Below are 25,518 nucleotides of genomic sequence, written 5' to 3'. Positions count from 1 at the left end.
GGAGGATTACTTAACACTCTTTGCGATGTTTGCAGAGCATGTCAAGAGAGACGTCCGGAACAAGGGAACCGTCCTCTCTTTATACAGGGTTTTATATCACAGTCAGTCATGCATGCAAGACACAATCCCCTGTCACTCTCCCATAGTCACGTGCCACCCAAAAGCAATGTGAAGTGATTAGACTAATTCTCAAAACAATGTATGATTAGGTTATTTCTTAAAACAGTGTGTGATTAGGTTGTTCCTTAAACTGCATCATTTACAGAGTATGATTAGATTGTCACATCCTGCCTTCAAGACAGAACCCCCCCCCCCTCCCAATTTCTTACATGTCAGCAGAACAAATTATCCCTTTAACACATTCTCCCCGTGTCAGTGTGGGTTTCCTCCGGGTGCTCAGATTTCCCCCCACAGTCCAAAGATGTGCAGGTTAGGTGATTTGGCTATTCTAAGTTGCACGTAGTGTTAGGTGGATTAGTTAGGGGTAAATGTAAGGGAATGGGTCTGGGTGGGTTGCTCTTCAGAGGATCGGTGTGAACTTGTTGGACCGAAGGGCCTGTTTCCACACTGTAGGGAATCTAATCTAATCTAATCTCACAACATAAACTCAGCTAAACAGTGTGTGCAAGCAAGGCCTGATGGAATGCAAAGATGCCAAGGTTACCATAGATCAAAAACAAACAAGGACTAGCCCAGGGGAACAGGAATGCCCAAAAACTCATTAACAGATATTCAACCTCTGAGTGTAAGGATGACACTTGAGAACTAAAATGAAGAGAAATTTCTTAAACCAAAAGATTGTTAATCTGTGGAACTCATTGCTGCAGAAGGTTGTGGAGGCCAAGTCATTGAGTGTACTTAAGACAAAGATAGATAAATTCTTGATAAGTAACGGCATCAAAGGTCACCTCTCACTGTTCTAAACTCCCAGCCTGTCAATCTATTCCCATAAGATAACCCACTTATTCCAGGTGTCAATCTAGTAAACATTCTCTGAACTGCCTCTAATGCTTTACATCCTTCTTTAAATAAGATCAAAACTGCAAACAGCTTTGGAGATGTGTTTTCACCAATGCTCTATATAATTGGAACATTAACAACCTTACTTTATGTTCAATTCCTCTTGTAATGAAGGACAGCAAGACATTAGCCTTCTTGCTTACACGATGAACCAGCATACTAATGTTTTGTGTCTCATGTGCTAGGGCACCTAAATCTCTCTGTACCTTGGCATTCCGTAATCATTGTCCATTTAAATAGCACTCTGCTTTTTAATTCTTCATATCAAAGTAAACAACTTCACATTTTTCCATATTACACTCCTTCATCCAGATTTTTGCCTACTGATGTCTGTCTGCAACCTCCTTTATATCCAAACTGTTTTGATGATAGCTATGAATTTAGCCACCATGTCTTGGATCTCTTCTTTGAAGTCTTTGATATAAATTGTAAATCGTTGAGGATCCAGCACAGATCCCAGTAGGAATCTACTCATCACATCCTGCCAATCAGACAAAGGCTCATTTATTCATATTTCCTGTTTATAGCCAGCCAGCAGTATTACATTCGTGCTAATATTACCCTTACACCATGAGCTCTTATTTTCTGCAAAAATCTTTGATGTGGTATCTCATCTGGAAATATGAACACAGTACATCTACAGGCTCTGCTTCTTCTCAGTGCACGCTATTCCTTCAAAAAATTACAAAACATTGGTTAAACAAAGTTGCCTTATTTATGAAACCGTACTAATTTTTCCCTTGAACTTTTCCAGTGCATAGCTGTAATCTTTTTAACGATCGATCCTACCATCTTGCCCATGGTAGAAGTCAAGCTACCTGGTCTTCCCTGTTTTCTGGCTCCCTCATTTCTTGAATAGAGAGGTTATATTTGCTACTTTCCAGTCTGATAGAATCTTGCCAAAGAACTGAACGATCACAAATGTAGTATCCCTATTTAAAAAGGGTTATAAATCTGGTAAATACAACTTCTTCAACTTAACATAATTGGTATGATTGCCAGTTAGCCACAGGTTGGGATCGGAAATCCTATGTGACTGGCTATTTTGCTGGTTCAGCCATGATCAGCCCTAAATATCTCCAAGGAAACAACCCAGGGTTTGGGGTTGGGTTTGGAACAGCCTCCTGCAAGTGGTAGCTGGCCAAGTCAGGAACCTCGGTTTCCCACACTGAATCTAGTTTCCAGTCAGCAGCTAGACCAAAACATGGCCAGTGAATGAGGGTGTTGTCATGATGGAAAGTGGGAAGGGAGTTGTCTGTGAGGGAACCCCTCTTCCTAAAATCCATATTCATCATGGTCTCTCGGCCTCCGCTGGCCACTTCTTGAAGGAGCTCCTTCTGGCTCTTGTTGTTGGTTTATTGTTGAAATGTAGGTGAAAAAATAGTCTTTCATTTCCATCAGAGGGCAGCTCCTTTAAGAATTGGTAGCTCCTGCTGATGGGGCCTCTGATATGCCAATGCTGATAGGTCTCCAGCCTAAATTGAACATCAAGACATTCTGTAGCCATCCGCTGACTGATTGACACTTCAGAAATGGAGGGGGATGCGACATGAATTTGCCATGTGGAATCCAGAACAGGAACTGATCATAAGACCACAAGAAATAGCAACAGGAGAAGGGCGTTCAGCCCCTGAGCCTGCTCAATAGGATCTCGGTTGAGCCATCATTACTCACGTCCTCTCTTCTGCCATTTCTCCATAACCTTTGATTCCTGAACCTATCTATCTCAGCCTTAAATATACACAAGAATTCTGCCCCACAGGCCTTTGTGGCAAGGAATTCTAAAGACTCTCAATCCTCTGAGAGAATAAACTCTTTGTCATCTCAGCCTTAAATTGGTGCCCCTTTATTCTGAGACTGTGTCCTAGACTTCTGGTCCTAGACTCTCCCATGAGGAGAAATATCCTCTCAGCATTTACCCTGTCAAGTGTCTTAAGAAGCCTATATGTTTCAATGAGATCACCTCTCTTTGATCTAAATTTCAGTGAGTAGAATCCCAACATGTTTAGAGTCATAGTCATAGAGGTGTACACCACGGAAACAGACCCCTTGGTCCAACTCGTCCATCCAGGCCAAATATCCCAACCCAATCCAGTCTCATCTGCCAGCACCTAGCCCATATCCCTCCAAACCCTTCCTATTCATATACCCATCCGGATGCCTTGCTCATTAGACGGTTCCTTCACACTAGGGGTTATCTTAGTGAATCTTCTCTAAGCTGCCTCCAATAAATAAGGGGACTGAGTACTCCAGATGTGGTCTCACCAGCATCTCATAAATTTTCAGTAAGATTTCCCTACTTTTATACTCCAACTTGCTTGAAATCAGGGCCAAGATTCTTTTCTTTCCAATTATTTAACCCAATTTACTAATTAACTTGTTCAGAGATGTTATTACTGTTATGGACCAGACCAAACCCCCTCAACACATTTCAGGGAGATAACCTCGATCCTAATATTTTCTAATTAAGTGCCAGGCACTGTTCCAGATGCAAGTCGATTGGTCAAAGATCAGGTTTGAAACAAAACACACTTTATTCATACACTATAGTTAAAACACAAACAAAATAAAAAGAGAAGAAAAGAATTGGCTTAACTGTGTGTATTGAAATACTGAACAAAATAATAAACTACCCATTATCTGTTCCAGTATAGTAACATCCCATAAGCGTCACTTCCTGATGACGGGCTTCTGCCCGAAACATTGATTTTCCTGCTTCTCGGATGCTGCCTGACCTGGTGTGCTTTTTCAGCATCACACTCTCGACTCCCACAAGCATATCCTTGGCAAAGGCAAATTCAGCGACATAGAGTTTCTCACATGCAATTTTAGCAGTAGGAAGAGAACCCCAGCTTTTAGCTATAGCAGCGAATGGAATAAGAGCTTCAACATCCAGCTTCAAGACCCCAGCAATTGTAGAAAGCTAAAAATCCTGGTTCTGTGGCATCTTGACCCTACTCATGCAGGCTCCTTGTATTGTTCCAACTTTAAAAGAAACCCAAGACCTCACAAGCTGTTTACTTTATTGGCTTTGAGCAGACTGCTTGTCACCTCTGTCTCAACCTTTCTTCATAAAAGACTAAGACAAATACACCTCTTAAAGCTATGGTATGATTACATTACATACCTCTGAAGAAGCTGGGACTTGAATCTGGGCATCTTAGCTCAGATATAGGGATGCTACTACTGCACCACAAGAGGGCCCCCAGCCAAGATTCCATTAGCCTTCCTGATCACTTGCTTCACCTGTGTGCTAGCTCTCTGTGTTTCCTATATCTGATGTCATAGAGTCATAGAGATGTACAGCACAGAAATGGAGCCTTCTGGCGAACTCGTCCATACCGACTAGACATTCTAAATTAATCTAGTCCCATTTGTCAGCATTTGGCCCATATCCCTCTAAACCCTTTCTTTTCATACACCCAGTCAGATGTCTTTTAAATGCTGTAATTGTACCACCCTCCACCACTTCCTCTGGCAGTTCATTCCATACACGCACCACCCTCTGTGTGAAAACGTTGCTCCTTAGGTCTGCTTTAAATCTTTTCCTTCTCACCTTAAACCTATGCCCTCTAGTTTTGGACTTCCCTACTCTGGGGAAAAGATTTTGATGGGTTCACAATCCCAGAATGGAAATCTAAGCCAATAAGTTTAAGCAAATTGCCACTTGTAATCTGTGGGCTAATAAATGACAGCCAGCACAAATTTATTGAAGTCAAATCATGTTTGACAGAGGACAAATGACAGGTTCATAGCAGGAACCTGCATGGGTAGTCTTTTAATATGGGGGAGGCTAATGTGCTGCAGTAAATCCATGTTATGGATACAAAATTGTCCAAGCAATAGATTACATAGAGTATTGGTGACCAGTTAATTTTCAGCCTGGAGGGATATATACATTCATTTGCTGTAAGGATCAGTATTAGACAGATGGCTAATTGATTATTCAATTTCATGGCAGCAAGTGCTGAATTGTGATGACAATACAAATAAAATAAATGATTAGAATTTGTAACATAAAAATCATCAAAATTATTTCATCAAAATGAAAGAATAAAATAAGAAAAGGACAGTACAGTTCCATGTACAAATAATTATGAATCATTACAAAAACAGGTCTCCATAATTTATTCCCGTGCTTTGCACCTTGTATTAGCCTTCATGTATCATATTATTAGGTTGAGTTCCTTAAATTCTCAATCATTTACACACAATTTGTGAGTTTTAAAAGTAGGGGACGGGGCTTTTTATCTTATAATTGTTCTACATCTTGTTTGCTTCTCACTTTAATTCCTTTGCACATTTAGTTTAGTGTGGTTGTGGCAAGAGATAGTTGGAATAGAAGGTTGGATTTGTGAGATTTCCATCAAAGTACAGAGGCTTTTCTGCCTTTCAGTAAAGGAACACACATGCACTTGTTTGATTGCAGCAGAGTAGCTTAGGTGCACATTACCTGGGATCAGTTCCGGGGCTTGTTTCTAAAGAACGCTGCTCTTTTTGGTACAAGTTAATGACCTGGACTTGGAGGAATAGAATCATTTCAAAGTTTGTGGATGATATAGAACCTGGGACTTCAGTAAGCATTGAGGAAGATAGTAACATATCTCGGGAAGACTTAGTGCTGAAACAGCCAGACGCATAACGCATTATATTTAATGCAGTTAAGTGTGAAGTGTGTATTTTGATAGGCGAGGCAGTTTGAACTAAATGATAACATTTCAAAAGTGATGCAGGAACAGAGAGACCACACGGTGCACACTTGTCTCCTTCAGAGGAGGCAGGTAAAGTTGAAAATGATGTTAAATAAAAACATATGGATGCTTCACTTTGTAAAGGTCTGGAGTGAAACAAACCAGGTTGGCATTGGATAAAACACTCGACAGATTTCAGCCATAGTACTGTGTATAGTTCCATTCACCACGTTACTGGAAGGATTGATTTCAGCAGAATGGAGATTTATGAGGATGTTGTCAGATACTGGAGAATTTTAACTCTTGAGGAAAGTTTGGATAAGCTAGGGTTGTTTTGCCTGGAACTGAGAAGGTCGAAGGAAGATTGAATTGAGGTGAATAAACATGTGAGGGACCGAGAGAGAGAGATGCCAGGAAATACTTATTTCTGTTAGCAGTGATGTCAATAACCATGGTAGAGAAATTTTCATTAATTAGTGTACTAAAGCAAAACCAGGTTGGAGGGGATTGTTTTTGAGGTCTAGTGCATGAAGACAGGCTCTTCAGCCCAACTTGCCCATGCTGTCCAGTTTTCATTTATACCTAGTCCCATTTGCCTGCATTTGATCCATATCCCTCCATACCTATCCCATCCACATACCTATCCCATCCACCTACCTGTCTAAATGTTTCTTAAATGATGGAATTGTACTCAGTTCCACAACTGCTTCTGGCAGCTCACTGCAGACACTCACCACCCTCTGTGAAAAAAGTGCCCTTTTGTATCTCTCCTCCCTCACCTTAAACCTCTGCCCTCTCACTTTAGACTCTCCTACTATGGGGAAAAGCTGTTGGATATCTACCTTATCTATGTCTCTCATGATTTTATATACTTCCATAAGGTTGCCCATCAGTCTTCAACACTACAGGGAATAAAGTCCCAGCCTATCAGACCTTTCCTTCTCAAACAAACCTTCCAGTCCATGTAGAATCTGAGTAAATCTTTTCTGCACTCTTTCCAATTTAATAATCTCCTTTCTACAACAGGGTGACCAGAACTGCATGCAGTACTCCATATGTGGCCTCACCAACGTCTTGTATAGCTGCAACAAAACATCTCATCTCCTTTACTTAGTGCTCTGACCAATGAAAGATAGCATGCCAAAAGCCTTCTTCACCGCCCTGTCTACTTGTGGCTCCATTGTTAAGGAGCTAAGAACCTGCATCCCTAGATCTCTTTGTTCCACAACACTTGCCAGGGCCCTACCATTGACTGTGTAAGTCCTGCCCTGGTTTGCTTTACCAAAATGCAACACCTTGCATTTATCTAAATTAAACTCCATCTGCCATTCCTCAGCCCCTGCCCCAGTTGATCAAAATTTAGCTGCATTCCCAGATAACCTTCACTGTCCACTGTAGCACCAATCTTGGTGTCACCTGCAAACTTACTAACTTCTTAAATTCTCATTCAAATCAATTATATAATTGACAAATAACATTGGGCCCATCGCCAATCCCTGTGACACACTGCTGGTCATAGGCCTCCAGTCTGAAAAACAATTCTCTACCATGACCCCCTGTATTCTACCATCAAGCCAATTTTGTATCCAGTTGGCTAGCTGTCCCTGGATCCTGTGAGATTTAACCTTACTCAGCAACCTACTGTGTGTTACCTTGTCAAAGACTTCGCTACAGTCCATGTGAATGACATCATCCACACTTTCTTGGTCACCCCTTCAAAATACTCAATCAATTTTTGAGACATGATTCCCACGAACAAAGCCATGCTGACTAATCCAAATGAGACCCTGCCTCTCCAAATGCCTGTAGATCCTGTCTCTCAGAACACCTTAGAACAACTTGCCCACCATGGACATAAGGCTTACTGGCCTGTAGTTCCCAAGCATTTCCCTGCAGCCTTTTTTAAATAATAGCACAATTTTTGCCACCGTTTAGTCTTTGGGCATTTCACTCATGGCTGTTGATGATACAAATTCTCTGCTAGGAGCCCTGCAATTTCCTCCCTGGCCTCCCACAGAGTCCTGAGATACACTTCATCAAGTCCCAGGGATTTATCTACTTTTATGTGTTTTAAGACTTCCAGCTCCTCCTCTTTTGTAATGTGGACGCCCTTCAAGGCATCACTATTTACTTCCCCAAGTTGTCTAACATCCATACCTTTCTTGACGGTAAATACTGACGAGAAATATTCACTTAGAATCTCACCCATCTCTTGTGGCTGTACACGTAGATGATCTTATTGATCTTTAAGAGGCCCTATTCTCTCCCTAGTTACTCTTTTGCCCTTCACGTACTTGTCGAATCTCTTTGGATTCTCCATTACCTTATCTGCCGTTACCATCTCGTGTCTCCTTTTAGCCCTCCTGATTTCTCTCTTAAATATACTCCTTCCTCAAGGAACTCACTTGATCCCAGATGCCTGTATGTTAATTTTTCTTTCATCCAGTAAATGGTGGGAATCTGAAACTCACTACCTGAAAGACTGGGATGAACAGAAACCCTCATCTCATTTATAATTGTGTTTGGAGTCACACTTGCAATAATGCAATCTACAATGCTGTGGACCCAAGAACTGGAAAGTGGGATTAAAGTAGGTGATGCTTTGTCAGCTGCCACAGACATGATGGGCTAATTGGCTTCCCCCTGTGGTGTAAACTTTCAATGTTTCACTGTTTTCTTATAGCAAGGAATTTATGCTAAATTTTCATAAGTCACAACTTATGCAACAGTTAAGGGGTATGCAATTTTGGTCACCACACTAGGAACGCAGACGATAGGAGCAGGAGCAGGCCATATAGCCCCTTAGTGGTTCAACTCATTCATACTAATCTTCCACCTCAACACCAATTTCCATCACTATCCCCCCCTTTTATTGATAACTCTAATATCTAGAAATCTATTGTCTTTGTCTTGAACATAACCAATAACAACCACCACAGCGCTATGGAATAGCGAATTCCAAAGATTCACGGCTTACTCATGAAAAAATTCATCCTTATTTCCGTTATAAAGGGTCTTCCCTTTTTTGGAGACTGTGCTCCTGGTTTTACATCCTCCAGACTGTGGAAACATCCTTCCCGCATCTACCCTGTAAGAAGTTTGTTTGTTTGTTTCAATACAAGAGTCATTTAAAGAAGGAAACCTGTCATCCTTACCTGGTCTGGCCTATATTTGACTCCAGTCCCTTAGGAATGCGTTTGACTTTTAATTTGCCTTTTGGCAATTAAGGGTGGGCAATGAATGCTAGCATAGCCAGCAATGGTCACATCCCATGAATCAATAAGAAATTTAAAAATGAGATCACCTCACATTCATCTAAACTCTAGAGAATGTAGGCCCAGTCTCCTTAATATGGAGGGATGCCAATGTCTGAGGTAAGATAATTACTAGAATGGTAGCAGGAATGAAAGGCTGATGTTGGGAGAATTAAGAAGTTACTCTCATTAGAGTAATGGAGAACAAGAGGAGCAAAGTATGGCAGATGCTGGAAACCAAAAATAAACCAGAATATACCGGATATCTTCAGCAGGTCGGTTACCATCTCTGAAGAGAGCATTTAGTTAATATTCTCGTCATCAACCACAGATGCTCTCAAACCTGTTGTGTTTTCCCACTATTTTCTATCTTACTCATAGATGTTCACAGAGCAAGTGGAAGCCATTTAGTCCATCATGTCTGTGCTGGTTATCAAAGATGTGACTATTTTTCAAGTTCTTTTCAATAGCCCTGGAGGCTTCAGCAATGCACGTGAATATTTAAATACTGCTAAAATGTTGCAAGAGTTTCTGACTCAACCATCCTTTCAGGCATTAATTCCAACAATCCCACCACCCTCTAGTGAAAAAAACTTCTACTCAACGCTCCTCACTGCCTTCTACCTTTTATCTTAAACCTGTTTCCCTTGGTTATATCCCCCCTATTTAGTGAAACAAAATGCCTTCCTATTCATTCTATCTATGCTTCATATAATCCCATGCATCTCGAAACACCCTCCTCTATGCCCTTTCTCGTGCAAACACATCCTTCTATAGCACACGCATCCTTCAGAATGCACACGGTACTCCATCTATGGCCTCGCAAACAGTCCCTCCTCTTCTATGTCTCAGCTAATGAAGGCAAGCATCCTATGTCATAATCACATTGTCTACCTGCCCTGCTACATTCAGAGATCCGTGGATAATCACACCAAGCTTCCTTAGATCTTTCCTACTTTCCGGGGTTCTACCATTCATAGTGTAAGCCTTGCTTTATAAACCCTCCCCATGTCTATTATCTAACACTTCTCCAGACTGAATCGGCCACCTGAGCAGTCAATTGATATAAAATCATACAGTACAGAAGAGAAACTTTGACCCATTTTTTAGTTTGTACCATCAAAAATACACTAGTTCCACTTTCCAGGACTAGGCCCATAGCCTCATTATATTTCAAGTGCTCTTTGAAGTATTTTTAAAGGTGAGAGGTTATCCACTTCAAATACCCTCCGAGGCACTGCATTCCAGACACCCACTCCACTCTGCATGAAAATAATTTTCCTCACATTTCGTTTAAATATGCTGCTTCCCACCTTAGAAGTGTTCTTTTTTGTTATTGACCTTTCAGCTGAGGTGTACAGCTGCTCTCTAGCCATCCTGCCTGTGCCTTCGTAATCTCATACACCCCTCAACTTTTTCTGCTTCAAAGAAAACAATCCAAACTTATCCAGAAGCAAATACTGAAATTGCTGGAAAATCTCAGCAGGTCTGGCAGCATCTGTGGAGAGAAATCAGAGTTAATGTTTCAGGTCCAGTGATCCTTTTTCAGAACTCTTCATAGCTAAAGCAATCCTTTCCAGGCAACATTGTGGTGAATTTGTTCTGCATCACCTCCAATGAAATCACATCCTGTAGTGCAGTAACCAGAGTTGCACATAGTATTCCAGTTGTTAGGCATGATCTCCCTCTGACAAAGTCACACTGACAAACCCTGATCAATCCCTCTATAAATGGAAATTAATTCTCTCCATCAGAATTTTCTCCAGTAGTCACTACTCGCTGGTCTGTAATTCTCTGGTTTTACTTTATTCCCTTGAATATTGGAGCCTCCAGTCCTCTGGCACCTCTCCCATGGTCAGAGAGGAATTAAAACTTTGAATCAGGCCCCTGGTGGCTTCCACTCTTGTCTCCCACAACAGCCTGGCATACAACTCATGCAGTCCTGGGAATTTGTCCATTTTTAAGCCTGCCAAAATGTCCAATATCTTTTCACTCTATACATCAATCTGATGAAGAACCTCAGAATCCCCCTTACCAAATCCTGTACCGAAATTCCCCTTCTTCTGAGTGTAAAGTAATTGTTTTAGACTCTACCACTGTCTTCTGACTCCAGACACACATTTCCCCTTGGTCCCCAATGGGTCCTGTTCTTTCTATGGTTATCCTGTTCCCCTTAATATACATGTAGAAAGCTATGATATTTATTCTCTTTAATCTTGCCAGTGTTTTTTTCTTGATCCCTCTTCCTAATTGGTTTCTTGAGATTCCCCCTGCACATTTTACACTTAAGGATCGTCGTTGATTTGCTTGCTTTGTACCTGTTACACGTAAGGGCTGAAGAACAAAGAGCAGGGGTGGGCAATTCACCATCTCAAGCCTGCTCTGTTATTTATTATGATCAATGGCTGATCTCACCTCAGCTTCAATTCCATTTTCCCGCCTGCTCTCCATAACCCTTAAATCATTACTAATTAAAAGTCTGAATCTTCCTTTTCATCCAGTTCTGAATATTCCTAGATACCAACCACTTGTTTTCCTACATTTCACCGTAAATGGAACATATTAGGCCTGTACTCCCAGAGTTACTTTTTGAATGCTTTCCACTGCTATGCTATACATTTGCCCTCAAGTAGCTGTCAATCCATTTTCCCCAAATCCCAAAACCTTCTTTCACTCATTGTCTTTTTACATTTCCTTAACAAACTTAAAACTTACGATATTTTGGTCACTACCACTAAAATGCTCTCCCATTGCCTCCTTGAAAACCTGCCTGCTTTGTTCCCCAGAATTAGGTCCAGTTATGCACTGTCTCTGTAAGACCAACTAAAAGTTGATACAACAAAGCTCTCCTGCAAAACATTTCAGGTAATCTTCCCTAAACACTGTATACAATTATTTTCTCAATTAGTGTTGGGGAAGTTGAAATCCCCTCATCTAGTTACCTGATTATTACACTTATACATTTCAGTGAATTGTCTACATGTCTGTTCCTCAATTGCTTGCTGACTGTTTGGGATCCTCTAATATACTCTATCAATGTGACAGCCCTCATTTTTTTCTAAGATTTACCCACAAAGCCTCATTTGATAAACCTTCCAAGAAATTGAAGATCTTTTCCCTGGGTGGGAGAGTCTAGAACTAGAGGGCATAGGTTTAGGGCGAGAGGGGAAAAATTTAAAAGGGACCTAAAGGACAACTTTTTCACGCAGAGGGTGGTGCATGTATGGAATGAGCTGCCAGAGGAAGTGGTGGACGCTGGTACAATTACAACATTTAAAAGGCATCTGGATGTGTATATGAATAGGAAGGATTTAGAAGGATATGGGCCAAGTGCTAGCGAATGGGACTAGATTAGGTCGGCATGGATGAAGGGTCCGTTTCAGTGCTGTACATCTCTATGACTGTATATCGTCTCTCCTTACTGCAGTAACTGACTTAATAAATAATGTGACACCACCTCCTCTTTTACATCTTTCCCTGTGCTGCCTAAAGATCCTACACTCCAGAATATTGAATATCCAGTTCTATTCCTCCCTCAACCAAGTCTTTGTAGTGGCAGTTTACAACTCTTCTCCTCATTATTTAACATTCTGCTAATTTCATGTCATGTACAAATCTCTTGATCATACCCTGACAGTTACGTCCAAATCATTGCTATAGACTACAATACCAAATGGCCCAGCACCAAGCCCTGTGGGATCCCACTGGAAACAGGCTTTCAGTTACAGAAAAATCCCTCTACCATCAATCTTTGCTTCCTTCCTGTCAACCAGTTTTGGATCCAACATGCCACTTTATTTTGAATCCCTTTTTTGATCAGTTCCCATAAGGGGCCTTATCAGAAGTCTCACTAAAGTCCACGTATACAACCTCAAATGCATAACCCTCATTAACAGTCCTCATATTTAATTTTTTAAAATGATTAAATTTGTCAAATATGACATTCCCTTAACAAGTGCATGCTGACTATTCCTGATTAATCCGTGGCTGTCCAACTGCAGATATATTCTGTCATTCAGAATTCTTTCCAATAACTTCCCCACCACTGAGGTTAGACTGACTAGACTGTAATTCCTGCCTATCCCTGACTCCCTCTTTAAAGAATGGTGTCGACAATGTGAGCAATCCTCTGGCAATTACTGTCAGACCCCGGATATCTCCTCAGTTGTATACGTCACCAACCTTGGATACTTCTCATCTGGGCTTGTGAATTTATCCACTTCTGAGGCTGTTAAACCGTCATGTATCTCCTATCACTGTCTGTTAATTTCTTCTAATATTTCAGTGTACTGCACTCCAGTGTATTAACCATATTATCCTTTTTGATTGTGAAGAATGGCGCAAGGTAGTTATTGAGGACTGCACTGTCTTCTGGGGCTACTCACAGTTTTTAATTTAATTTTGAATGGAGATTTGATAGAGATGTTCCAAACTGGGCTCCTTGTACATCTTCCCACAATGTCTGTGCCCAGCCCCCCTCCACCTACTCACTGGTGTTCCATGCCTCATATGGACATCCCCATTCAAATATGCCAGTCCCAAACTCTACTTCTCCAATCCTCACTTCCCCAGCCTGCTATAAAACGATCTGAACTCGCTAGTCCTGGACTCTGGGACTTAGAATCTGGAGAAGGCTTGTAGTCCCAGTCTGGTCACTGCTATTATTGGCACAACAAGTGAACGTGATTGGTTGGCCAATATTCTTCCTGAGTGAGGGTCAGAGTCCCATATCTAAACTAAAAACAGTTTGAGTAAATGAGGAGAGCTTTCCTTTCATACATTGGCAGAAAGGTTGTAACTGGATGAGAAACATTTTAAACAACAAACTATTATGATCATGATTGGACAGCCTGAAGGAAATAAATGGAAAGATTTGTCAACGTCACCCAAAGAATGAGAGGGACACACACACACACCCCAACTGTTTTAGTTAGAGATGGGACTCTGGCCCTCACTTAGGAGGAATATCGGTCTCAGAGGGCTGCCAGCTGACAGTGACCACACCTCAGCCTAGATTAGAGTGGTGCTGGAAAAGCACAGCAGGTCAGGCAGCATCCGAGGAGCAGGAAAATCAACGTTTCAGGCAAAAGCCCTTCATCAGGAATAGAGTTTTTTACCTGGGTGACCACACCTCAGGCAGGGTGAATAATCTGAATGTTTCCTTTTCTTTTGGCTGATTCTTTTATTTCTGCTTTTTTATTTAATCCTCTCTTTTGTATATTAAGATGACACTGGAGAAGGGCATATTTGTATACTTTTCGCGTACTCCTGTATTCCTGTACTCGAGTCCATGTGACAATAAAATCTAAAGAGAAGAGATATTGAGAAGTTGAGCCCTTCATGGTAACCTCAGCTGGTGTGAGAATTGAACGCTACGCATTGCTAACCAGCCAACTGAGCTAACAAACTCTCTTAAATGCACAGAACACATGCAATCAGATTGATGAACAAGTGGCAAATAAAGAGGGAAATTATTTACATCTCATCACCATGGTAGAGACCTGACAACAGAGTGACCAAGGATTTAAGAAGGGATGAAGGAGAATGGAAAATTAAAGACCAGTCAATTTGACATCAGTTGTGAGGAAAATATTAAGGTTTATTGTAAATTATGTGATATCTGGACAGTTAGGAAAGAATGGTAAAATTGGGTGAAGTCAACATGGATATGTGGAAGAGAAATTGTGTATGACAATCTTAGAACATAGAACAGCACAGCATAGAACAGGCCCTTTGACCCATAGTGTTGTGTCAAGCATCCTTAATCTACGATCAACCTAACCTACGCACCCTTCAATTTACTGCCTAACTTTCTGAATGAGCCTACTGTGGGGAACCTTATCAGATGCCTTACTGAAATCCATATACATCACATCCACTGCTCGACCTTTGTCAACTTGTCTCGTTCACATCCTCAAAGAACTCAATAAGGCTTGTGAGGCGTGACCTGCCCCTCACAAAGCCATGCTGCCCATCTTTAATCAAACTATGTTTTCCCAAATACTCATAAATCCTTTCTCTCAGAATCCTTTCAAGTTCCTTGCTTACCACAGACATAAGACTGACTGGTTTGTAATTCCCAGGGACTTCCCGATTCGCTTTCTTGAACAGAGGAACAGCATTCGCCTCCCTCCAATCAGCCGGTACTACTCCTGTAGAGAGTGAGGGTGCAAAGATCATTGTCAGAGGTGCAGCAATCTAATTTCTCGCTTCCTTGGATGTATCTGGTCCAGCCCTGGAGACTTATCTATCTTGACGCTTCCCAGAATCTCCAGCAGATCCACTTTCTTAATATCAATCTGTTCAAGCCTATAAACCAGTTTCACGTTGTTCTCACTATCAACAAGGTCCCTCTCTCTAGAGAATACTGAAGCAAAAAACTCGTTTAGGGCCTCCCCTCCTCTCCAGACTCCAGGCACAAGATCCCTCCACTATCCCTGATCAGCCCTATCCTGTCTCTGATCATTTGCTTATTCCTCACGTAAGTGTAGAACACCTTTCGGTTTTCCCTAATCCTCCTATCAAGGCTTTTTCGTGCCCCCTTCTAACCCCCTCAGTCCATTTTTGAGCTCTTTCCTAGCTACCCTGTAATCCACTAAAACTGTGCTTCCTCAACCTTAAGTAAGCTTCATTCTTCCTCTTGATTAGAAACTCCTCTTGTCTTGTCATCTAAGGCTCTTTCACCTTACCATGCCTTGCCTGTCTCAGTGGAACAAAGTTATCCCACAATTGCAACAATTGCTCCTTAAACAGCATCCACATTTCTGATGTGCATTTCCTATAGAACAGTTGTTCCCAACTTTTACTCCACAGCTCCTGTATAATAGTAGCATAATTTCTCCTCTCCCAATTAAATACCTTCCCATCCTATCTATTCCATGGCTATGATAAAGATAAGGCAATTGTGGCCACTGTCACAAAAATGTTCTCCCACCGAGAGATCTGACACCTGGCCTGGCTTGTTGCCTAGCACCAAATCCAATATGGCCTCCCCCCTAATCTGCCTATCTAAGTATTGACTCAAGAATCCTTCCTGGACACACCTGATAAAATCAGCTCCATCCAGGCCATCTGCACTGAGGAGGTTCCAGTCAATATTGGGGAAGTTGAAGTCACTCATAACAACAGTTTCATCTGCACCTTTCCAAGATCTGCTATCTAATCTGTTCTTCCATCTCTCTGCTCCTATTGGAGGGGGTGGGATCTATAGAAAACACCCAGTAAAGTGACTGTTCCTTTCCTGTTGCTGACTTCCACCCATACCTCATTTTCTGCAGTTGTGATGCACTCTGTAATTAACAATGTTACTCCCCCTCTTCTTTTAGACCCTCTCCCTGTTTTTTTTTAAAGTCCTAACCCCTGGAGCATCCAGCAACCATTCCTGCCCCTGTGAAATCCATGTCTCCTTTATGGCCACGACATCGTAGTTCCAAGTACTGATCCTTGCTCTAAATTCATCTCTCTTATTCCTGACACTCCTTGCATTGAAACAAAGTTAAAAGTGTGATTTTTAACTTTGTACACCCCAGTCCAACACCGGCATCTCCAAATCATGCATTGAAACAGACACATTTTAACCCATCCCTTTGCCCTATAAAGTATGCATCCTTCCTGATAGACTCTCTGTATTCTGTTTCTGCCCTTTCAATAACTATCCTCTCCTCTGATCTGTAGCTCTGGTTTCCATCCCCCTGCCAAACTAGTTTAAACCCTGCCAAAGTGCTCTCGTAAAATGTCTGCCCAGGACATTACCCCTCCAGTTTAAGTGCAACCCGTCCTTCATGTACAGGTCCCACCCTTCCCAAAAGGTACCTCAATGATCTACGTACCTGAAGCCCTCCCTCCTGCAGTAGCCCTGTAGCCACGTGTTTAGCTGCATTCGCTCCCTGTTGCTTGTCTCACTAGCACATGGTACTGGTAGTAATCCTGAGAATACTACTTTGCTCGTCCTGCTTTTTAGCTTCCAACCTAATTCCCTGAAATCCCTTTTTAGGTTCCCATCTCTTTTCCTGACTATGTCACTGGTGCCAATGTGCACCACGACTTCTAGCTGCTCACCATCCTCTTCAGAATCTTGGAGACTCGATCAGAGACATCCTGGAGCCTAGTACCTGGGAGGCAACATACCTTCAGGGAATCTCATTCGTGACCACAGAATCTCCTGTCTGTTCCTCTAACTATTGAGTCTCTCACCACTAATGATCCCCCCTTCCTTTCTGAGCCACAGAGCCGGGCTCAGTGCCAGAGACCAGGCCACTGTGGCTTTCCCCTGGTAGATTCTCCCCGCTCCCCAACAGTATCCAAAACAGTATTCTTATTATTGAAAGAATGGTCACAGGGGATCTCCGCACTGTCTGCCTGTTCCCTTTCCATCCCCTGACGTAACCCATCTACCTTTTTCCTGTACCTAAGGTGAGACTACCTCCCTGTAACTCCTCTCTATTACTCCCTCTGCCTGATCCAAAGTTCATCTGGTTCCACAAAGCTTGTAGCAGCTTTTTGTGGCTGTTACTTGTTATATTGATAAAGTAACACCAGGGGTACATTTGGATTTTCAAAAGGCTTTTTATAAATAAAATCAGAGTAAATATAATGGACGTACATGGAATAGTGTAGGTCGGATTGGCTTCAGATTAGTATGACAGGACTGCGCAACATTGAGGGCCGAAGGGCCTGTACTGCGCTGTAATGTTCTATGTTCTATGAAGTGCATGAGATTGGAAAGGGTAATATACCACTGTGTGTTGAGAATTGACTAACAGACAGAAAGCAGAGAGTGAGAATAAATGGATCATTCTCAGGATGGCAGTACCATTGACACAATACCATAAGGATTAGAGGCCACATTTCTTCCTAATCTGTATAAATGACTTGGATGTGTTTTGAAATTTGCTGATGATATCGAACTGGGCAGGCTAGGATGTAAATTTGAAGAGGATATAAGAAAATTTAAGAAGACTTGGACAGGTTAAGTGAATGGGCTAGAACACAGCAGATAGAATGTAATCCGAACAAGTGTGAAGTTGTTCACTTTGATAGAAAAACTGAAAGGTAGAATAGATTAGTGAGAGATTGAGAAGAATGGGTGGCCAAATGGATCGAGGTGTCCGAATTCATAAGTCACATGCAGGTACAGTAAGCAATTCAGAAGGCAGTTGGTATATTGGCCTTTATTGCAAGGGGTTTAGAGTATAACAATAAAGATGTCTTCCTACAATTGTGTTGAGCCTTGGTGAGACCTCATCTGGAGAGTTGTGTAAAATTTTGGTCTCTTATCTAAGGACGGCTATACTTGTTAAAGAGGGGGACATGAGGAGGTTCCCCAGATTAATCCCTGAAATACAGGGGGTGTTTTAAGTGAAGGGTTTGAGGATTTTGGTGAACCACACTTATACTGTATGGTTTTGGTCTCCATATTTAAGAAACAATAAGCCTTTGTTGGAAGACTACAGTGCAGGTTCATTAACTTAGTCTCTGGAGTGGAAGGGTTGTCCTTTGATAAGAAGCTGAGCAAATTGGGTCCATATTCTCTGGAGTTTTGAAGAAGAAAAGGCGATTTCTTTGAAATGTACAGGATTCTGAAGGGACTTGAGGGGATAGAGAGATTAATTCCACTGGTTGGGGAATCTAAAACATGGAGCACAGTTTCAGGAAAAAGGGTCATTTCACCTGAAGGATTGTTAATCTTTGGAATTTTCAACTCTGGAGGGTTATAAAGTCTACATTGTTGAATATATTTAGGGCAGGGATAGACAGCCGTTTGTTCAGGGAGTCAAGAAATATGGAGCCAGCGGAAAAGTGGAGTTGAAGCTCAAGATCAGCCATGATCATAAGGAACAATGGAACAGACTTGACAGACCGCATGGTCTACTCCTGCTCCTACCTCTTGCTTTCATACCTTACCATTCTATGACATTATGGAGTCATGCAGGATGTTACAAACTTGAAGAAATACAGGGCGACCCCCGTATCCGGGGAATCATTTTCTGTGGTTTCAGTTACCCGCGGTTTACCATGGACTAGGAGGCTGCCGGGAAAGTAAATTTCCCATTTAAGTGAATAGGTTCACTCCTATCCGTGGTTTTGGGCTTCTACGGTAGGTTTAGGAACGGATCTCCTGCGGGTACAGGGTGACTGCTGTAGATTAAGAAAGTGAGCCGACCAGGGTCAATGATGTTTGGCAAGGGGATGTTGAGGTAGTCCATTTCAAATCCAAGAAGGATAGATTTATTTGGGTTCTCATCTGCACAGTGTTTTACAGGTGAATGCATTGCCACAATAGCTCATAGAGTCACAGTCATAGATATGTACAACATGGAAACAGTCTGTTTGGTTCAACTTGTCCATGCCAACTAGATATCTAAAATTAATCTAGTCCCATTTGCCAGCATGTAGCGCATATCCCTTTAAACCCTTCCTGTTCATGTACCTATCCAGATGCCTTTTAAATGTTGTAATTTTACCAACTTTTATGTTGGGCTTCATCTCAAAAGAACTGGAAATCAAAATGCAGAAAGTGATGCTTAAGTTGAGTCTTTGTCAAAATCCATCTGTAAAATTGCATTCAGTTCTAGGCACAATGCCCTAAGAAGGGAATATTAATTCTGAATATTCATTGCAGTTACAATAGAATAGTACAGGGGCTAGACAGGTTTCCTTGTGAGAAAGGTTGCATATTCTGTGCATGAAGAAGATTGGGATGGCATTTGAACGAGATACTTAAGATGTCGAGTTATTTGAGTAGGTGTGGCAAAATGATTTTGTCTGTGTGGAAATCAAGACCCAAGGGAGAAAGGCTGCTTCCCCTGCCTAAGGTGGGCAGAGCAGGTGGAATGAAGGACAAATAATCAGACAGCTGGACAGAAAACAACCTCTTGTCCACCACTTTAACAATCAAGTTCTGGGAGGATGGTCAATAGCTGACCTTCCCAATCTACCATTGGTTAAGGTCCTTAAGTGCTCCGTTAATGTAATTAGGGGGAGTGGACAGTTGGGTAAGGGAATGATTGTTGAAAAGTTTCCCTCCACTCTTGTTTCCTAAGCCCCAGCTCCCTCCCTTCACAACTCTGACCCAGCAATCTCCCAAGATTAAATACTTACAGCCTCACTCAGCTCTTCATGGTTGCATAGCTTAGGCTTACAGCTACCAGCTTCAGACAGGATTCCTGGTTGGCCGGTCAGTACTTAAGTGCCTGAGTGATGTACGTGATCCAGCAGCCCTCCTCACTGGTGGTGTTGTTAGCTGCTGTCCCCACACTTAATGCAGACAGATAAGTCTGTCACAAAGCTTCAACACATTAACTCAGAACAAGGTCATTCAGGAGGAAACTTAGGAAACACATTTTCACACAAAAGGGAATGAGAATGGGAATGGAAATAGAAACCCTCCAAGTGGAAACAGGCCATTCAGCCCATCAAATCCACACCACCCCTCAATGCTTTGAGTGAAGAAATCTCTCCTCCTCTCAATCCTAATTGATCTGCCCCTTACCCTGAAACTAGGCCCACTTATTCCAGATTCCTCAACTGGGGAATGATGTCTCAATATCTAATCTGATCAGGCTCTTTAGAATCTTAATGAGATCATCTCTCATTCTTCTAAACCTCAAAGAATAGAGTCCAGTTTACTTATCTCATCATCAGAGGACAATGTCTTCAATCCAGTGACCTTTGCTGTGATGCCTCCTAAGTAAATATATTCTTCATTAAATATGGAGATCAAAATTCCACACAGGATTCCAAATGTAGTGTCCCCAAAACACTGTATAGTTATGATCAGAATAGCTAAGGCAGTTAAATATCATTGAGGGAAAAGATAGCCATGAACTCACTGAATGGCATAGAGTCATAGAGATGTACAGCATGGAAACAGACCCTTCGGTCCAACTCGTCCATGCCGACCAGATATCCCAACCCAATTTAGTCCCAGATATCCCAACCCAATGCCAGTACCCGGCCCATATCCCTTCAAACCCTTCCTATTCATATACCCATCCAAATGCCTCTTAAATGTTGCAATTGTACCAGCCTCCACCACTTCCTCTGGCAGCTCATTCCATACACGTACCACCCTCTGCGTGAAAAAGTTGCCCCTTAGGTCTCTTTTATATCTTCCCCTCTCACCCTAAACCTATGTCCTCTAGTTCTGGACTGCTCGACCCCAGGGAAAAGACTTTGCTTATTTACCCTATCCATGCCCCTCATAATTTTATAAACCTCTATAAGGTCACCCCTAAGCCTGCGACGCTCCAGGGAAAACAGCCCCAGCCTGTTCAGCCTCTCCCTATAGCTCAAATTCTCCAACCCTGGCAACGTCCTTGTAAATCTTTTCTGAACCCTTTCAAGTTTCACAACATCTTTCCAATAGGAAGGAGACCAGAACTGCATGCAATATTCCAACAGTGGCCTAACCAATGTCCTGTACAGCTGCAACATGACCTCCCAATTCCTGTACTCAATACTTTGACCAATAAAGGAAAGTATACCAAACGCTTTCTTCACTATCCTATCTACCTGCGGCTCCACCTTCAAGGAGCTATGAACCTGCACTCCAAGGTCTCTTTGTTCAGCAACACTCGCTAGGACCTTACCATTAAGTGTATAAGTCCTGCTAAGGTTTGCTTTCCCAAAATGCAGCACCTTGCATTTATCTGAATTAAACTCCATCTTCCACTTTTTTTTTTAGATTAGATTAGATTAGATTACTTACAGTGTGGAAACAGGCCCTTCGGCCCAACAAGTCCACACCGCCCTGCCGAAGCGCAACCCACCCATACATTTACCCCTTACCTAACACTACGGGCAATTTAGCATGGCCAATTCACCTGACCTGCACATCTTTGGAATGTGGGAGGAAACCGGAGGAAACCCACGCAGACACGGGGAGAACATGCAAACTCCACACAGTCAGTCGCCTGAGGCGGGAATTGAACCCGGGTCTCTGGCGCTGTGAGGCAGCAGTGCTAACCACTGTGCCACCGTGCCGCCCACTTATCGGGCTTGTGGGGGCAGAATGGCCTCCTTCTGTTTCTGTGCAGCAGTAATTGATTTGTCTTTTATTTTTGAAGCTGGAAGATGGAGCCAAGGATACATAATCACCTGACAAGTCAGTTTACAAGGAAATGGGCCTTGGACACAGTTCCGTTTCAGGTAAGACCACAGGTCAACCTGCATAGCAGCTACTTAAAGAAAAAGGCTGTGTCCTGTCGATAGCATATGACTTTCCTTTCATTCAGCAGGCCTCTGAGCTGTCCAATGCTGTGATAACCAGGGGACACTCATTGCGAGGGGAACGAATGCTGGGGTCAAGCACCTCTGCTCTCCAAGGGGAAAGAAGGAATTGGGACATGAATTCTGACAGTCCAGTGTGGAGCCAGTTGAACAACAGAATGCACTTTCGGGGACGGTCAGATTCAGTGGAGACTCGAGGAAAGACTGTGGCATCAATGGGTGAGTCATGGAGTCACACAGCATTGAAACGGGCCCTTTGGCCCATCATGTCGATGCTGTCCAATAAACATCAAACAACGCTGATCCCATTTACCTGCACTTGGTTTCATAGCCTACTATGCCCCGGCATTTTTAGTACTTATCTTAAATGTTGAGAGAGTACTGACCTCCACCACCCTCCCAGGAAGCACTTTCCAGATATCTGCCACCCTCTGGGTGAAAAAAAATGATCAGGTCTTCTCTAAGCGATTTGCTCCTCATCTTAAACTTATGCCCTCTTGTTGTAAACGCAGCTGCTATAGGGAAGAAATTCTCACAATCTCTTCTGTAAATGCCTCTCATAAATTACATCAATCAGATTTCACCCATAGCCTCATTTGCTCCAAGGAAAACCCAGCTTATTCAGTCTCTCCTCATAACTGAGATTTTTCATCCCAGGCAATATCCCGAATCTCCTCTGCACCCTGTCCAATGCAATCAAACCCTCCTGATAGTGTGGCAAACAGAACTGCACACAGTATTCCATCTGTGGCCTAACCAATGTTTTATGAAGTTGTAACAAGATTTCCTTGCTTCTGTATTCTGTGCCCTGGCTAATGAAGGCAAGCATCCTGTATGGCTTCTTAACCATCTTAACCATCCTGTCTACCTTTGTCTCTCTCTGATGTACTTAGTGACCACATTGTTCCCTGAATGTCTACTCTTGATCAAACCCACTCATTAGTCTTTCTGTCCAGCCATCTGATCCACCAGATTTTGTTATTCATCCTCCCGCCCTCTTTCATCAGAGTATAATTCTCACATGCAAATGTTGCAGCATTTCACACATGTGACTGTGCTGTCCTCTTGCAATGGACCTATTCTGAAATCTCCACTTGATATTCTGCAATACATTTATCCTGATGTCTGCAACTTTTTCCTTCCGTATTTCAATCTTGGTTCTTCAGTTAATTTATTCATTTCATGAAGTTTGTCTCATCCAACCCAGTTACAGGAACTTCTCTTGAATCCTACAGGAGTATGATTGTGGGTGTGAGCAAGTGTCATTTTGCTGGGACTAGCAAAAAAAAATGCTCATTAACCAATAACGAAAAGGAAGCAAATGCCCCAAGGTCCTAGAAGAGCAATCAAACAAAAATTGACATCAAACTGAGGAAGAAATCAGTGAAATCCACAGATTGGATAGGAAATACATGAGGATAGGGAAACAAGGGGATAGGGAAACAGTGTGGATAAGGAAACAGAATGGATAGTGAATTTGTGGGCAGCACGGTGGCACAGTGGTTAGCACTGCTGCTTCACAGCGCTAGAGACCCGGGTTCAATTCCCGCCTCAGGCGACTGACTGTGTGGAGTTTGCACGTTCTCCCCGTGTCTGCGTGGGTTTCCTCCGGGTGCTCCGGTTTCCTCCCACATTCCAAAGATGTGCAGATCAGGTGAATTGGCCATGCTAAATTGCCCCATAGTGTTAGGTAAAGTAATCTAATCTAATCTAAAGGAATATAGGGAAACATGGAGAGGATAGGAAAATGCAGGGCAGCTAGGGCGACACAGGGGCTATGGAAACGTGGGGAATAGGGAAACATGAGGGAGAGGGAAACCTGGGGTATAGGGAAACAGAGGAATAGAGGGGGCACAGGGGAACATGGGGAGAGGGAAATAAGGAAGATCACGGGACGTAGGAGAACACGGAGAGGGAAACAAGGGTATAGGGAAAGAGCTCATTCTATCCCTTTTGAATCTGGGAAACCATTTGAAAGGGAACATGCACCTCCAGCACATAGAGGATCCTCCACTTCTCAGCAGCTGGGCAATGGAGACTTGGTTGTAACACTGGGATTAATCCCATCTCCTGATTCCCACCTCTGACATGAATATACAGTATCAGTCTCTGTTAGTAAGGTTAGTTAGTGGGACCCCACGCACTTTTCTTAAGGGTAGTCACCATTTTTCTTGTCAAAGATTTCTGTGCAAACAATCCAGTGTCTTTTTTTGCCTGATCACCACCTCCATAAAATTGATTCCCTGTTCTCTTTGGAATTTGTACTATAAATTGTCATATCCAATTTCTGTGTGTTAACTTTTAACTGGTGTATGTTTGTCAGTTTCACCTGCCTGAAATCTGTGACTGTACTCAATGTTAATGACATTTCTGAGTTTCATGCCATCTGCATACTTTGAAATTATGTTCACTGTACCCAAGTCCAGATCATTAATATAAGGTTAGTGACTCCAATACTGATCCTGGGGACTACCTCCCTTCTGAAGCATAAACATTCACCTCTGCTGTTTGCTTTTTTATCTCAACCAGTTCTGTATGTAGATTGCTACGTCTCTTTATTCCCATAGGCTTCAATTTTGTTAACAAATAATGCACTTTGTCAAACACATTTGCAAATCCTGTATACACAACATCCACCTTGCTACACTCATCATCTCTCAGTGTTGCTTCACCAAAGAATTCAGTCAGGTTTGTCAAACGCAGTTTGTTTTTACAAAATCATAACATCTTAAAGAAAGAGGAGCAGGAGTAGGCCATGCATGCCTTTGAGTCCGCACCGCCTTTCATTCAAGTCAAGGCTGATGTGATTGCAGTTGAAAAGTGTGGTGTTGGAAAAGCACAGCCGGTCAGGCAGCATCCGAGGAGTAGGAGAGTAGACATTAAGCATCAGCTCTTCATCAAGGTCTTCATCCTAATGAAGAGTTCATGTTCGAAACAATGACTCTCCTGCTCCTCGGATGCTGCCTGACCGGCTGTGCTTTTCCAACACCACACTTTTCGACTTTGATCTCCAGCATCTGCAGTCCTCACTTCCTCCCTGATGTGATTGTAGCCTTGACTCCACAATGCTGTGCCACCTTCCATTTATGAACCCATACTTTTCCAAGTGCTTATTAGCATCATCCTACATCGATACTTTAAAAGTTTCCACCACCCATGGCAAGCAAACTGCACAGGTTCGTCCCTCCCTTTTTTGAGTGCCAAGTGCAATCTTCCATTTCTTTGGCATCATCCTAATATCCACTCTATCGTCTTTATCTTGACCCTCTTTAAACTTCCTGCATTAGCCACAATCGTTCTGTATTGTATTTTGAACTTTACTA

The 25,518-nt window shown here is 42.4% G+C and overlaps 1 protein-coding gene across 9 annotated transcripts in view; it reads left to right on the top strand.

Moving 5' to 3' along the window:
• The window catches only part of LOC122542310 (uncharacterized), a 370,387-nt gene that overhangs the window by 25,469 nt on the left and 319,400 nt on the right, over positions 1-25,518 (top strand). For 8 of the 9 annotated variants that reach the window (XM_087978360.1, XM_087978363.1, XM_087978364.1 and 5 more), the window contains exons 3-4: positions 22,033-22,114; positions 22,201-22,414. In XM_087978360.1, coding sequence (XP_087834486.1) covers positions 22,033-22,114; positions 22,201-22,414 — 296 coding nt within the window. The remainder of the gene's footprint in view (positions 1-22,032; positions 22,115-22,200; positions 22,415-25,518) is intronic. The other variant, XM_087978361.1, reaches the window with a different exon arrangement.

This window comes from Chiloscyllium plagiosum, unplaced genomic scaffold, assembly GCF_037043375.1.
Source record: "Chiloscyllium plagiosum isolate Xiang-an unplaced genomic scaffold, Cpla_swu_hap1 HiC_scaffold_33, whole genome shotgun sequence".
Taxonomy (NCBI): Eukaryota; Metazoa; Chordata; class Chondrichthyes; order Orectolobiformes; family Hemiscylliidae; genus Chiloscyllium; species Chiloscyllium plagiosum.
Note: the sequence above shows the minus strand (reverse complement) of the source record. Positions and strands in the feature narration are given on the sequence as shown.